Source organism: Sylvia atricapilla, chromosome 1 (assembly GCF_009819655.1).
Source record: "Sylvia atricapilla isolate bSylAtr1 chromosome 1, bSylAtr1.pri, whole genome shotgun sequence".
Classification (NCBI taxonomy): Eukaryota; Metazoa; Chordata; class Aves; order Passeriformes; family Sylviidae; genus Sylvia; species Sylvia atricapilla.
In genome coordinates, this window is record NC_089140.1 from 126,376,552 (window position 1) to 126,392,930 (window position 16,379).

Genomic DNA, 16,379 nt, shown 5'->3' on the forward strand with positions numbered 1-16,379 from the left:
TTGAGGCAGCACTGGAAAATCCTGAACAGCCACAGGGATCTGGGTGTTATCAGCACCTGGATGGATTTAAATGCATATTTATAGAGGAGACTAATGAACAACTTTACAAGCCCAGAGCCTTCTTCCTTTAATGCTTCTGGTTTTTTTCCATCTCATTCTTTTCTGCTTCCTTTTTCCCCAAAACAGCTCTTATATACCTATATACTGTAAATGTATTTCTCCTTTTCATTAAGCAGGCATACTAAAGCTATACACCATTGGTCTAAATGTATCTATGAAGAGATATTCTCAGTTCTGTCATCATTTTAATGAAGTCTGTTCTTTGAAATCTTACCTTAGAAGTGTAGTTTATATCCAGAGGAAATAGACTTTACTTGGAATTGTTATAGACTTGCAGAGAGGCAGTTTGATTATGCCTTAACTTAGAAATGCAGGACCTATCACTTCAAATGTTAAAATGTGGGCAGAAATGTATTATGGAATGTTATTGAAGGATTAAATGATGCCTTTAACACTTTTATATGCACACAGTTGCATGTGTAATGGGCTGTTTGGCATAGTAAGTAAACCCAGCAATTTTTCTATGAGTGGTTTTTCACCTCTTTAATGGCTTAGTTTGTGTATGCCCAGCAGTGCACAAACCAAGCTGATCCGTTATCTTCTGGATTCATGGTTATGTTCCATGTGAGTGTGTTTGCAGTCAGTGATGTTTTTCTGTGTTGCAAATGTGAGCCTTTCATGCCTAGTTCTGCTGGGAAAAATATGTTGGAAGACATTGTTCCCAACCGCTATTGCATGTCCAGGAGGGAATATATGGAAAAAAAAGTGAATGTTTCTCTCATGTCTGGAATAAATATTAAAAATTGGCTTAAATAGGTCAAACATGTCATACAAGACAAATTTGGATGTCTTTGAAATAAAAAAGGAAATACATCTACGAACTCTTTTTACAGGTTACAGGTATCAGAACTGTTAGGTCAGGAAATATGTTCAGTTTTAAATTTCAGTTACTGAAGCACTTGGTTGAGTATTTGATTGGCATAATTTATGGCATTCAGAAGAATTTACATAGCATCTGCCATGAACATTAATTAACCTGTTGATTCTTTGGCTGCTTGCATGATTTAAGCTACTGTTCAGTGCATGTGCCTGCAATTTTGTTTATTAGTGAATTCAAAATGTTGTAGTAGTGCAAACTGCAAGATAGAGGTGTGTTCTGTGCAGTAGAGCTCCCAGTCTGCACATCATGTTTTGAACTTCAACATTCCTATTTGTTTTCAGAAACCTAATTTCTTTCAGAAGCTCGAGTGTATGTTGAAGTTGTTTGTTTTGCTTTTTTATTTCTAACTGAAATGCTCAATAAATTGATTCTTGAATATAAGGTTCAATATTTTTAGACTTGAAAGATGGACATGCAAATAGCTGTTCAGTTTAAGCCATGCATTCTCTGAACATTTTCCTTGAAATTTGCATTTTGATTTCAAGTAATGTGGGATACCTACTTGACTCTTGATTTATTGTTGTTTATATTTGTCATTATCAAGGGATTTTAGTATGTTTTTATGTTATTTAAGTTAGCTATCATGTCTGTGTTGCTGAACTGAAATAAAATATCAGAAGTGGATGAAATTAACAGAAGCTTTTATAGATAAGTAACCATTTTTTATATAGAAAGGCAGTTTTGTCATGTTTTCTAAGAGAAAAAAATAGTGTTTTTTACTCTTGCTTTCCTTGGTAAATTGGACTGTTAAAAGGATGCATTGATTAAATAATAAAGCTTATCATTAACTTTCACTATAGGAAAAGAGATTTTTAGTTGACATTCAGATCCATGAATTGTGGATCATAGTTTAACAGATCCACTATTTAAATTTGATAATCTTAAAAAACAGAAATTCAAATACTGTTTCTAGCTTTAGGGCTGAACCTCATATGCTTATGAGTTCTGTGTTATTTTGAGGATTAATGAAGTACTATAAAAGTGTTGCTAAAACTCTTATGATTGCTTACATAACTGATTTACTAAATTTTTAGCTGGATACTCAGATTCATGATGAATGTAAAAAACCCTACATTGTTTGCCTACTCTTCCCAACACCCCATCGCTCTCAAAACATAGTTCGATATAACTGATGATACTTGCTCCTGTAAGACCTGACACTACTTAATATTCTTGTCTCTCCTTCACTTGAGTGGAAGATTAGATTCGAAACTGAGAGTATTGGCTTCTACCCAATCTTAATCTGTTTTAAGTGCCACGCTATGCAATTCTAAGCCTTCAAAGCAAGAAAAAACTCTGTGATATAAAAGAGACAGGAGTGTTTGGGATGTTCAGGTTTACCATTTCAGTGTTTATTGTTTTTGTAGGGCCATTTCTGTTGCTAACATTAAGTAATTCTGCATTTCAGGTTGAGTGCTATGATTATGATGGTGATGGCTCTCATGATCTCATAGGAAGTTTTCAAACGACAATGTCAAAACTGAAGGAGGCATCTCGATCATCACCTGTAAGTTTTACACAGTCTAAGCTGCTTATGTGTTCTTGATAAGCTGTTTCATTATACTGGAGTGAAACCTAGCTCACCTGCCTCAGCTGACCTCCATGTTGTGTTAGGCTACACCTTGACATTGCTATTATAGTTGAGGCTGAAACAGCATTTACATTGTACATCCATTTTCCTAGGATTAATGTCTGGGTTACAGTTTTTATTGTTAGGTATATGCCTTACCATCAGCACAAAGTATTTCACTAATCATAAAAAAATAGAAATAAAAAAGACTATGGATTGTCAAAAGACAGAATGCAGCATAAGTTTAACTACAGGCCAAAGCTTGTAGTATTTTTTAAGTATTATTTAATTCTTTCTTTTAAAATGTGACACTTATTAACTACTATGTATACTTGAGTGAATATGAGAAAATTCAGTATTTACGCCACTGCACAAAAATGCAGTTGTGTTCCATTAGGTGGCTTTTTTTAAAGTGATATTACCCTTCCTGATCTTAAGAACTATTACAGTTTCCAGATCTTTTAACAGGCAAGGTTTACATGTAGAAAACAAAACTTGGCATAGCAAACATAACGAGAAAGTATATGTTTTATGGATATGTGTGTTATCAAGATGTTTTGTCGTATTTTCCTTTAGTCCTGTAAAACCTCCAGAACTATTTCTGCATTAAATATACTGGGATATACAAGAGTGTATGCTTGTACTTTTCTAATATTTTGAGTGCTGTATTTGTATTAAATAATAAAAATTATAATAATTCGAACCACAGCTGCTGAAAACACTGATGCATTGTTTGAATTGCTAGGTCTTTACCGATAAGAAAGATGTTAGTAGAATTCTCAGAGGGAGAATGGTATAGAATTTCCTTCTGTGTTTGAAATACAATTGTCAAAACAAATGTGTTTGTAGCCTTTTGGGTAAGAGAGGATTTCTGTCTTGAGAATGTGGTTTTTTTTTCTTGATACTGTTTTTTTTTTTTTTTCTTGCCTGTATTGGGCAGACTGGATTTAATTTTGCTGGATTATGAAATGAATATAATTTTTATTGTAAGCCCAAAGTATCAGTTCTGAAATAAAGGAGTAATAAACTTGTTGCATAAACGATATTGTAATAATTTTGTTGGGTTTGTTCGCATTCATGCAGGTTGAATTTGAGTGCATCAATGAAAAGAAAAGACAGAAAAAAAAGAACTATAAAAACTCTGGCATTGTGAGCGTTAAGCATTGTGAGGTCAGTAATATATTCTGGTATGATTCTAGTTTTTAGTCTTAAGGCTTAACAACTCTCATTTAGTATATCTTCATCTTCAAACTGTGAGAAACTTCAAAATGTTTGAAAGTTCCAGACACAGTAAATATATAAGGGACTCTAATTCATATTAGGAAACAAATTGAGAGCTGAATCACGTACTTGTCCTCCCCTGTCACTTCACTTTTCTCTTTAAGAGAAAGATTGCCTACCAGTTTGTTAAGTCATTTCTGTACCACTGCATTTCCCAGCTCACTGTTTTATGGCAAAGTAAAAAACTGTCATAATGTGTTATTTTATAAATGAAAGTTGTTTTGGAGCTGCTTTGGCGCCTGTCTGTAGTTTGTTAAAGGCCTGATTCTGATGCACTGAGTGGTGGCATATGTTGCAAATATGCTCGTTTTAGTGGGTGGGTGGGATAGCTATAGCGCAAAATACTGCTTTTCATGGGTAAAGACAACATATCTGGAACCTCAGAAGTTGGTAAAATTATATTAGCTTGGTTTTTTCCCATTGAAAAAAATCAAAATTTCTGTCTTCTATTTTTAGATCATTGTAGAATGCACATTCCTTGATTACATCATGGGTGGGTGTCAGCTGAATTTCACAGTAAGTTAAATCATTTATATTAATACTTTTTGAGGTTTGGAACAAATTGAAGTACAGAATTGATTGGGTGTGCACTTTATCTGATTATTGTATTTTTTTTTTCTTGTTGACTTTTTTTTTTTTTTTTTAGCATGGAGCAGGGAGCTATTTTGCCAGAGTGCTTCTAGTCTGTTTAGAAAAAATAGTCTTTACTCTCAGCAAAACGTTCTGAACCTCTGGTTATGTTCATTAGGACAAGATATATTGTGTGGATGGAGACCAGTGAGAAATGTGTAGGTCTTTGAAAGCAACATGCAGAGACCATCATATGGGTTAGAACCCTTCAATTATGTAATTTGTGAACCAAATGCAATGCAAATAACAATAAGATGTCTTCACCTTAGTAACATGCTTCATCACCAAAACAAAGAAGACCTGTTGAAGTCAGAGAAAAGGCTCTCTAGGGTTCTGTGGAGCCTGGCTAGTTGTACTTCTGAGAAGCAGTGGGTGTGGGGGTGTGTGGCAAGATACAGAATGAAATTAATTTACCAGATTTTGAAGAGCTGCTGTGAATAGTGACTGAAAGTGAACACAGTGAAAACCTGACAGCATGCCCAGAGAAGCTGTAGATGCCCCATCTCTGGGAGTGTTCAAGGCCAAGTTGGATGAGGCTTTCAACAACTAGGTCATGTGAAAGTTGTTTCTGCCCATGGCAGGGAGTTTGGAACTAGGTGATCTTTAAGGCCTCTTCCAAGCCAAACCATTCTGTGATTCAGATGAAAGTAATTTTGGCCCTTCAGGAGAGATGCAGAGCTTTTGAGGGTTTTGTAATGACATTGTTGTAAGAGTGTTCATATTCCAAGGAACCTGCATACAAGTACTGTGCCTGTTAGATTTGTAGATGTCCTGTTAACAACTCTTTCATGATTTTCACTTTGGCTTTGCCAGAGATAGAAAGCATAATTTAACCTTTAAGAGCAATCAGATATAAATGCTGCATTTGGCAGGTGGGGATAGATTTTACAGGCTCCAATGGAGACCCTCGCTCTCCGGACTCTCTGCATTACCTCAGCCCTAATGGAGTTAATGAATACCTAACAGCCATTTGGTCTGTTGGGATGGTCATCCAGGATTATGATACGTAAGTGTTCGATTTTTATTTGCATTGTTTTTTTTAGATATGTATAGACACTTGTGGTAGTTTTTTAAACCAGTGTTGAAGACGCCTGCAGATATACTAGAATGAAACTTCTGAGCCAAGTTATAGGATTAAAAAATAATTATCACTGCACTATCATATAATTGCAAGTATAAGTTTGTGTTTACTGCAGAGAAGCAGGGCTTTTCATATGTGATGAAAAGAGCAGCATTGATTTCAACAAATATGAAAACAAATATGCTTGTTTTCTCACCAGTTCAGTGTTCAAGACTAGTTTTGGTCCCAGAAACAATTATGGTGGGGAACTTCCATTTAATTTTGCCTCTTAAATAGCTTTTTTAATGATTAAAAGCAGCACTGATAACTAAACTTATTGAACTATGGCAGCTTTTAACAGCAGGCACTGACTTTATTTTTTTTTAAATTGCTTTTTTTTAGAGATAAGATGTTTCCAGCCTTTGGATTTGGTGCACAAATTCCTCCTTCCTTTCAGGTAATGGAATTTGTAAATGCACTACCTAAGACAGCTGAAAGCACTTGCTTCAGGAGGAGATTGTATTTACAGTCCTGACTATGTCTTCTGTGTCTTCATAGGTGTCTCATGAGTTCCCAATAAATTTTAATCCATCAAACCCATTCTGTAGTGGTAAGTCTGAGAAAGTAACATCAGACCCAGAGAGTAAAATGCCCAAGGTGAAGGCCTAAAAACACTGGAAAAGTGATCTGAAGCATGTTGTTCTAATTAAATGATCAGTTTAGTCCTATAGCAGGAAACAATTTTATAACCAGTTTCTTACTTAGGAGAAATATCATTGCATCTGTCTTCGGCAGTGATTTGTGAAAGAAGTGGTTTAAACAGAGCACAGGGCACAAGAGAACAGTTCTCTTGTGTTGTCAAGCCACTTTATTCTACTTTGCTTCAGGTGTGGAGTTGTCTGGTTTGAGTGTGGTGCTGCTAATGCCTGTTCAATGTGGCCTCTGATCACACTACCAACCACACAAGCTGCCAAGTGAAGAGAGCAGCTGTAATTCAGTCTCACCTTTGAGCACTTTGAGAGTGTTTGGCCTTTCTGTTCACACAAAGCCAGTCATGTTATGCATGTGCCTTAGGCATTGGTCAAGATGAAAGCCTCCATTGCTGATGAATAATTTAATTTTTTCCACCATGGTTAGTTTTTAATCTTTGCATCATCACTTCAAGTAACTGATTTCTACGGCTTTAGGAAAATAAAGTGCTTCAAAATACCCTAATTCTAATATTAAAAAAAAAAAAATCTATTCCTGTTCTCTAGGGATCCAAGGCATTGTTGATGCATATCGAGCCTGTCTTCCTCAAGTGAAGTTATATGGACCAACAAATTTTTCTCCAATTATAAATCATGTGGCAAGATTTGCTGCTGCAGCTACTCAACAGCAAACAGCATCTGTAAGTTCTTTATGGTACTCTGTGTTTTTCTTATTTTTTAATTTTCCTTCTAGTTTATAAATACTTTTTTTCTCTTTTAAACTTTTAAGTGTAGTCATTTGACAGCTGCCCCTTTACCTTGTGAATAAATGCTTGTAACCCTTAAAAAAAAGATAAACGCTAATTTTTTTTGCAGATTGTACATAACAGTCCTCTCATCAATTAACTAAATAAACTCGTAGTTAATGGAGTAACTAAGATTCTTAGTTTCAAATATTTGAAATAGGATCTTAAAAATACACAACACCTTTATGGTATCTTCTGTTCAAAGGTCTTGCAGTACTATACAGGTATTAAAGTCTAATCTAAGCCTGTATATCTAAGAAAGTGATTTAACCTCAGCTAAGAAAAAACCTGATTAGACCTTGTTTCACATCAGGTAGCTGGGATAGAGGATTAGCTAAGACAGTGAAGAAGTGGATGGTATAGCTCCTGACACCTAGGTACCAACACAGATAATTAACTGTACTATGAAGTTTTGGGTGGTGTATGGGCTGTGCTGTCCTCCATATTAAAATTGTATGCATGAGTTGTTGACCATATTAAAAATAGCCTGAAGTACTGAGTCTTGAGTATTCTAATACTCAAGTCTTGAGTATTCAGCCATGTCAATAATAATTCATGGAAGTTCAGAAAGCCTAAATCATTGATGACATCAAATACTGGTGTATTTGATGTCATGTAAAATCAGAAAATAAAAATAGCTATTTTTGTATGTGAAATTATCTGTAGAAACTAATTTGAAAAAGAGCTATGGATTTTGATATGCCATGAGGCTGGTGAAGTTTTGCCTTGGTAGTCTTTCACTAGTAGCTGTCATATATATATATGTATGTGTGTATGTGTATATGTTTGTATATATATATGTCTGTTTCTTAGGAGAGGAGGAAACCTCTTGTCAGTTTTGGTTTTGTTTGGGTTTTTTTTAATGAAACTTTTATTTCATATAGTATGCTTAACAAGAGATTTATTTTTCCTGCCTGATAGGCTGTATTGAAGACAGTTTGCTCCCTTGACATTTAATACATATCATAGTCATTTTGGATTGGCTTTTGATTCTAATGCTGGTTTTATTTTCCAGTATGGAGGAAATATGAGAAGAGAGAAATAAATCCAGTGTGATGTGCTATCCTGCTGCTGTTGCTTATAGCTTTCTGTGTTCATAACTGCTTTATAGATGTTCTTGGTGGAGTGGGGGAATGGGCTAGCAGAAAACAGGGAGAAAAGGTGATGCCTAAACAGACAAGATAAAGAAAGAACAATTATTTGGAGGCGGGTAAAAGCAGATGGGAAGGAAAGTAGTGAAGAGAGACTTCTAAGAATACTGAGAGTATCTTTGGGACTTGAATTTGTGCTAGTCAGTAATCATCTGAAAATGAAGTGAGGGAAAACTGGAAATTCAAAAAGCATTATAATTTCCAGAGTTCCTATTTCTAGCTCATTTTTAGTGCTGCAATCCAGAACAGAAGCTAAGATGCCAACTTTTAGAAGTCCCAACAGAATAGTGGAAGCAACTCAGGTGATACTTAATTAAATTATTGATGTACTACAAAGTAGTCTCAGACACCTTGGTAATTAACTTTATGAAGCAGCTAGAAAACATGATTAAAGCAATTTGAAAATGGCTGTGTTTTTCAACACTAAAAGGTGTGATTTAAGATTTTCAGGATACAGTGAATGAAGTAAAGGGTAGTGTTTCATAAAGGTATTCATAGACCAGAAAGGAAGCAGATGCAAGTTTCACAGGTGTTACCTTTCCAAACCTCATAAACTGCCTTCTATCCCAGAACAAATAATGGGAAAATAGGTTACCTGTTGATTTGTCTGGGGATGTTGGAGAAAAGAAGGGTGATACCACTGGGGTTTTGGATGGTGAATGTTTATAGATAACTTCTTTTAAAAGATTATGTTGTCCTTAGGAATTTCTTCAGACTGTACAGATGAAGCCTGACTATAAATTAGTATGTTTGATTTTAAAACTCAGTGAGCACACCGGACACGCCAAAGTGACAACATTATGTATTCTTTATGTGGATCTTTCTAAGTGTACGTGCCTAAATGTTTGCTATTTCTTTGTTGTAACACGGTGTTTATTGATTTGACAGCAATACTTTATACTTCTGATCATAACGGATGGTGTGATAACAGACCTTGATCAAACTCGAACTGCCATAGTTAATGCTTCAAAACTGCCCATGTCCATCATCATTGTGGGTGTTGGAGGAGCAGATTTTGATGCCATGGAATTTCTTGATGGTGATGATGGAGTTCTTCGGTCCTCATCGGGAGAACCGGCTGTCAGAGACATTGTCCAATTCGTGCCGTTCAGGAAGTTTCAAAATGTAAGTTATCTTACTGATATGCTTCATAAATATTGTAGAGGTATTCTGGGCTTGCTAGGGTGTCCTATATCTAGTCCTAAGCTTTTGTGGTGTATCCAGTATGTACTCTAATACAACTCTTTATCAAATGCTAAAATAACCCCAAATCCCTCAGTTTCTAGTTGCAGCTCTGAATTTCTGGCTAGTTGCTGCAGCTGAATGACCTTTGTAAAACTTTCTGAGACTTTATTAAAAATGGATGGGGTTTTTTTCATTTGTGAGGAAAAATTTACAATGACTTTGTTACTATGGTAATTTTTCTTTTTATTGTGGATGCCCATTTATGAATGTGGATTAGTCTCAGGATTTAGTGCAGTATTAAAATTCAAGGCTATGTCATAATCTGGAAAGTCAAAATCAGTAGAAACTCTGTGTGGCCACAGTAGTGGCAATAGTTTTCATAAAAGCAAATACAAAAAAAAAAAGGGTGGTAAAAGAATGAAGCTCTGATATTTTTTAATTTCTGTAAAACCCAGTAAAGTATGTGTAGGCTAATAGAAGTCAACTTTTAAGTGTCATAATGTTGGAAAGAGTTGACTTAAATAAAAACCACCAAAGTTTCCTCAGGATGGGCAAATAAGATCAGTATTTTTATTTCCATCCTAATATAGTCTAATTTTGTTTCATGTCTTAGTATTAACTTGTTAATAATACTCCATACAACTACTTATTTTGCTTTTATATTTTTACTTTTGATGCACATTCTTTGTTTAATCTCAGAGAAATGCAGGCAAACTGCAGTGAGAAGCAAAATCAATACAGAATATGCTTATCAAGGAATGTGCTTGGATGTAGATTAACTAGGATCAATACACAGTATAATATTATATATTCAAATGCTTTCAGTTGCTAGAGAAAGACATTTTTTTTCTCATGGGTACTTAGTCTTACAGTGAAAACAGTATCTGCAGAAGAGCTGCTCCATAGAAATACAGTTATTGTGAATGAGACTTGGTGCAGAAGATTGCAGGCGATTTAGACAAGTCCCCGAAGGGTCATTTTAAGCAGATAGTGGAAGTATGTTTACATGGCTGAAGTCTGATATCTGGACTGTGTATTTCATGTGACAAAAGGTGTCTTCAGACCTGGCAGCCCTTTGTGCACTCAGCTCCTGTTACTTCAGTGGCACAAGACAGCCATCTGATCTGTGGTGACAGGAGTGAGAAGGTAAAGCTGACAGGGAAGCTTCCATCTGTCTGTCACACAAGGGCACTGTGTCAAGCCCTCTGTAAAATGTCAGACTTTAGGTTGGCCTTCTAGAGGAGGTGCTTATTACTTGCCTTAGAATCTTTGTTAGCTGTTGGTGAAAACTGAAGCTTGTTGTTCTTTTTTTATAAGTCTCCCAAAGAAGCTCTGGCTCAGTGTGTCCTGGCAGAAGTCCCTCAGCAAGTGGTGAACTACTTCAGCACCTACAAACTTCAACCTCCTAAGAATCCTGCTGCAAAATGAATGGGCTGAGCAGAGGAGAGACTTTGCGCTTGCTTTACGTGCTGTATCTACAGACTTTGGTTTTTGATATATTCTGTATACGTGTACACATGCCTCTGTATGTAATGTCTGTTAGCTTTTGCCTACAAATCACTTTGCCAAGTGTGCCTTTTAAGGGCCAAAATCGTAATGGGTGTTTAGGTTCTATGTTGATTTGAGAGATAGTGCTTACATAGATGGATTTGATTTTGAAAAGAGTGAAAAAAAGAGTTTCTATTAAGCCACCATAGCAAAATTTTAACACAGATGTTTCATATTTAGACAAGTGCCACAGACTGTAAAGGTCGTCCTTGCCCAGCTGCTTCTTGTTTGCCACTTCAGTGCCTTTGGGCAATGCTTGGGATTCAGGGCTGTGTGAACACAAGCCAAAGAAGTCATTAAAGTATATGTTCTTTTATCATATGCTTTCTCTTAAAGTAGTATTGGAATAACTAGGGTGAATCAAAGTAAACCTCTACCATCTCAGAATACTACTGGCCTTTGAGGCTACTACTGTAAGGGTTGTAAGACATGTTCCAATGTGCAGTGTACTGGAAAATGGAAATTCCACATTTATTTTGGTAAGGATTTTGTTTTGGGGTTCCCCCATAAAGCAGTCATTACTATTGATTTTTAAAGGGCTTTTTGTGAAGTAGAAATTTTATTTTTAGTTTAAAAGTTTTCTCTGATTTACAACTGCATATTTTGAGGTAAAGGCAGTTCTTCAAAAGTCTACTTGTACTTACTTTTGTCATATTTTGAATCACATTGCTTTTCCATGAACTCTCTATGAAAAGTGCCTGCAAAAACCCTAATATTCCCTCTTTCTCTCCCTTTAGGAAGACATGAGAAAATCAAGTCTTTCAAGCCCTAATCCTGTAATCATACTGCATTCCTCTAGGGCAATTTCTGGTTTATTTACTTTGGTTGAGTTTTCCCTCCATCTTTTATACCAAGTGTAAATCATGTGTTTGCTTAGTGGACAAATGAAGGTTTCTTGATGCCCAGCTGCATGCTGCTTGCTGAGGATCTCTTCTGATCCTGTCACTGTGTGTAACACAAGTGGAGGGAAAGGTCACATTTATCACTTCTGAAATGCCAATCTTGAACATTAATTTTGCAGTTTCACATTTGAAGTGGTTTAGGCATCCAGCTTATCTCATGTGGATAGTCTGGCTGTAGTATGTAAGAACAGAATGGTCTAATGCTAAATTTAGTACACTTGGACACTCAAGATTTCACTAGGTCATAGTGTATTTGACTTTTAGTTGCTTGAGCTGCTCAATTGCTTTTTGTGTTTTTGTGGTTTTTTTGTTTTTTTACATGTATAATCATGTCGAAAATCTGAATTCACATTAACACTGATGGATGAAAGATATATCTGTTGAGAATATCTTACACTAGACATACCAAATGCTTTGTAGACAGTTGATATTTATCAATCATGAATGGATATATTATCTCAACTCCATTTTTCTTGGTGGAAGGGGATCCTAAATACTATCAGGTAGTGGAATGCTAAGGAGGAGAGTTTGTTTTATGGTAAGCCAAGCTCTTTCTTTTTTTAAAATGTAATTCATATATTTATGTAAAAAAAAAAACCAAACTGTAATCATCTTTTTATCAGTGTGGTGAAAATCTGTTACTACTTAATGTATAAATTACAATGAAGTGTCATATCAGATATGCAATTCAAAATATTGAGATCAAGGAAGTTATTATAATAAGCCTAAATCACACTGCTGCAAATTGAGAGTGTATGACTTTCACAGCTACCTGTATGTTTCACAGCTACCTGCTTCATGTACAGAGAGAACTAGATGCAGTATTAATGCTTTGTCTACATTAATTGTAGTGGATGAGTACTACTGATAGGAGTACAGGATACTACTGAAGTTCCTCTCAGCTGTTTGCCAAAAATATAATGCTGCACCTGAGTTATGTTACCAATTCCTTTTTAAGTTGCCATGGAAGTGCATTTAAATATGTTAGTACATATTATTATACTAAGTATCTGTTGCATGTAAAATAAAACCTGTTGTTTTGTTTGTGTTTTATACATAAATTCTGAGTTTCTACAGTAGAGACTTCATTATCTCTTGCTGGAGAACTGCTTCTATGTTCTTCAAGCTTAGGGAGTTAAATAGCATATCTACGATACCTAGTTCTCAATGTGCCCTATTCTTTGTAAATTAAATGTTTCAGACAGGACCATGGCAAGAACTGGTATTACTTCGAGGTATACAGCTAATGCTGTTGAAAACTTCCAGGGTAGGCTGAAGCGATGTTCTGAGTGAAGAAATCCAACAGGTTGTGAGTAAAGGAGAAGAGGAGTTAATGTCTTGTTTTGCCTTTTTTTTGTTTATTTTTACATGTAAAAAATGCATTAATAGCTTCAGGGTGACAAAGCAAAATATTGTTGAAGTTTCGTGAAGTGAATGTGCTCGTATGTCACTGGCACCACCTTGTGATACAAGCGATGTATGGCAGTCTTTGTCATCAGATGCTTTTTGCCGTGTATCGGTCATAATATATACATATGTACAGCAGAGAGCTGACCTGTAACCAGAATTTTGTACTTTTATATGTATTTCAGTTCTGATGAAGTTAACTGATTTGCAATGCCTGTGAATTAAAATGATCATTTCAGTACACTGGTCTGCTTTTGTATTCAGCATATCGTGTGTAATGCTAGATGCCGCTTTTGTGATTCCTATGATGGGTATGCCCCAGGTTTATAACAAGTAAAGGGAGATGAAAAATGCCTTTTTCACTTAGTGGTTATGACTCTGCATCTTATTCTTCATAAGGCATCTTCTATGGGCTTCTAACAAGAAGGTATTCTGAAGTTGGGCAGTTTTAACTGTCACTGTTTCATGTTCTGTGCCACATTAGAGTTCTCCCATGCATGCTATTTCATACAATTACTATCCGATTTTCCAAAATGTTTTTCCCAAAATGATGTCTACAGTTTAGTTAGAGAGTCATAAAGAGATGGTTATTTGTAGTTTTCAAATGCGTTGTCATACTCTGCCCTTCAGTTTCTGTACATTCAAGTGTGGTTAAGTCTGAGGGACTTGATTAGGATACTTAAGATACAGGAGACAGTGTTGCAGTGGAATGTGATGCCACCTAGAGACAACTGTGATACTAGAAACAGCATCTTCTAAGTGCACCAGAGTAATTCATTTTGCTTCTTCACTAGTCAAGAATCTACAGGGTAGAATTAGTTCCTGAAAGAATTTATTACATCTTACATTTTGACCTTTCTTGTATAGTTCCTTCTGGTCAAAATCATACAAATAGTTGCAATTTTGTTTTATGGAGCCTTCTTGCACCTGCCAGCCTCAAGAATGGAGGAATAATGGGAAGAGGAAAATATCCCAACAGTGGGAAAGTAGGACATCACAGAAAAGCAGATGGATGTTATTTATGTGTGGCCACTGTCTTCTGCACTGATACTTCACCTATTTTGTTTTGGGTGTAAGGAACTCGAGAGCTGTGCATAACAGTAATCTTGCAGACAGAATTGTCAAACTTCTGCAAACCTGAGCTGTTATGAGCTGTAGCAAAGCAGCAATTCGTGGGAAGCTCTGTCACTGCAGTGAAGCACTTGGTGCTGCAGTCTCAGCCTTTACTTTCTAATTTATGTCAGTGTGTGATTGATGAACTTAAATATGCCCACAGAGAAAACATTTGAAATTATCTGGTAGCAGGTAATTCTGTGTAGGCAGAAGGGAATCAGTTCTTTTCAATGAGAATGAGCTTTACTTCTTCATATAAAAATGTTAAAATATGGGGAATATTTTCCTCCCTTCTGTAATGCTTTGACAACCTCTCTCAGAAAAAAAGGATGTGAAACTATATATTGTAATTCCTAGATCATTATTATTCATAGAAGGTCTCATTCATGAAACAGTTCTGCAGTATTTCTAATCTTGAGATTTCATTGAGACAGTCCTAGATGTGCAATAGATGAATAATTCTTTATGAAACAATTTAAAATTCTGTCTGTTGTGATGTTCTTTTTTTTCTTACGCATGGAATAGCAAGTATCGTACAAATAAAGATGGCTCTCTCCACAAAGCAGTTGAACTTTAACCTGACTGCTAATGCAGGAGAACTTTCTTTTGAAAGATATTATGATTTTTGTCATGTCAGAACATTTTGGAATATGCAACATATGGAATTCAGTCATCCAGTTTTTTTACTTGGGCAATTTTTTCCACTGATTCTGGTTAGGCTTCCCGTTTTGCCTGTGATTACAGAAGTTGAAAGGCTTTAAAGAACAGGCCTACAGAATGCATAGCCTTCAGGGTAATATATAACCTGCAAAGTGAGTGTTTTATTTTGGCATAGTGCCTTCCTTGGTTGGCTGGTCAGCCAAAGAGCTGTGAAGCCTGCCCTTGCCACCTCTTGGCTTGACCTCTGCATAATGTGTTTAGTTACAAAGCTGTTCATTCAGTGGTATCAGAAAGGAGATTGGGAGAGGGAGGAGATGCAAACCCATGGAAAAAAAAAAAGATAGTAGTTGGTAGTTAAGCTTAAAACACAGCTTCAAGCTTTTGTATAATATTGTATCTGGGACTGATGAATTGGCACAGAAGGTTGGCAGTGTGGGAGCTCCTGCATGGGAGGCTGTATCCCGCAGCTGTGGCACTCATAAAGGATTTACAAAGGATTGTTCACAAGTGTGATGTAGCTTAGACACAGGTTTCTCTTTGCATCATTAGTCAAAATCTATGATGTAGATGAGCAACTGGAGCATTGGCTGCAACTTAGCAATAGAGAGCCACAAAGTGTAAATCCTGCTTTTTATAAAATAGCCTTTATTTTTGAAGTAGCTGGTTTAGATACCAAGGTTCTTCAGACAGCTGTATCAAGTGCTTACTTTTCAGAAAGCATGCCCAACCCGTTGACAAGATCAAGCAAGTCAGCCCAAAGTTATAGGTCACCTCTGGAGGGTGAACTAAGTCTTTCCCATGTTAATTTGCCAGAATCAAAGACAGCTGGAGCAGATGTTTATGCTTCCAGAGGGCTGGCAATAATTCTGTAATCTGCTTCCCTCTTGTGGATTTTGGGATTTATTTTTTGACAGTGGTTTTGTTATGTTGCCTTCTGTCCCAAGGTAAAATATTCCAACACATAGCACCTGCTGTCTGCTCTGGGCCACACTGGTCACAAGCCCAGGTCACCAATTAGGAGTATAAGGGGAGGAGAGGAAAATATAAGGAACCTTAGCAACAGTAGGGCACTAGCAAGGAAAAGGATAACTATGGGAAGGCAGAGGAGGAAACAGAAGAGAGTACATACAAAAGTTAAGAGCAAACTGAGCAACAGGAACAGTAAAAAAGCAAGGATAAAGAGGAGAGGGAAGAGGAGAAGTAGGAACAAGGCAGAGTAAGAGAAAAGGGAGAGCATGGATAAAACAAGAAACAAGTTGTCGTGAAATACAATCTGAGCTGTAGTTTCTAATACACCAAAAGTTCTCTCTTCAGTGTCAAGGTTAAGAATATAAATAATTTGTGCAGTTGTGTCAGGAGAGAAGGGCAAGAAGACGA

At 36.3% G+C, this 16,379-nt stretch overlaps 1 protein-coding gene across 2 annotated transcripts in view; it reads left to right on the forward strand.

Moving 5' to 3' along the window:
• Window positions 1–13,470, forward strand: part of CPNE3 (copine 3) — a 28,843-nt gene extending 15,373 nt beyond the window's left edge. For both annotated transcript variants that reach the window (XM_066333029.1, XM_066333018.1), the window contains exons 9-17: window positions 2,409–2,507; window positions 3,654–3,740; window positions 4,308–4,367; window positions 5,354–5,487; window positions 5,944–5,998; window positions 6,100–6,151; window positions 6,798–6,931; window positions 9,076–9,312; window positions 10,690–13,470. In XM_066333029.1, the coding sequence (XP_066189126.1) occupies window positions 2,409–2,507; window positions 3,654–3,740; window positions 4,308–4,367; window positions 5,354–5,487; window positions 5,944–5,998; window positions 6,100–6,151; window positions 6,798–6,931; window positions 9,076–9,312; window positions 10,690–10,800 (969 nt within the window). In that variant the 3' untranslated portion in view covers window positions 10,801–13,470. The remainder of the gene's footprint in view (window positions 1–2,408; window positions 2,508–3,653; window positions 3,741–4,307; window positions 4,368–5,353; window positions 5,488–5,943; window positions 5,999–6,099; window positions 6,152–6,797; window positions 6,932–9,075; window positions 9,313–10,689) is intronic.
• The last annotated feature ends 2,909 nt before the right edge of the window (window positions 13,471–16,379 follow it).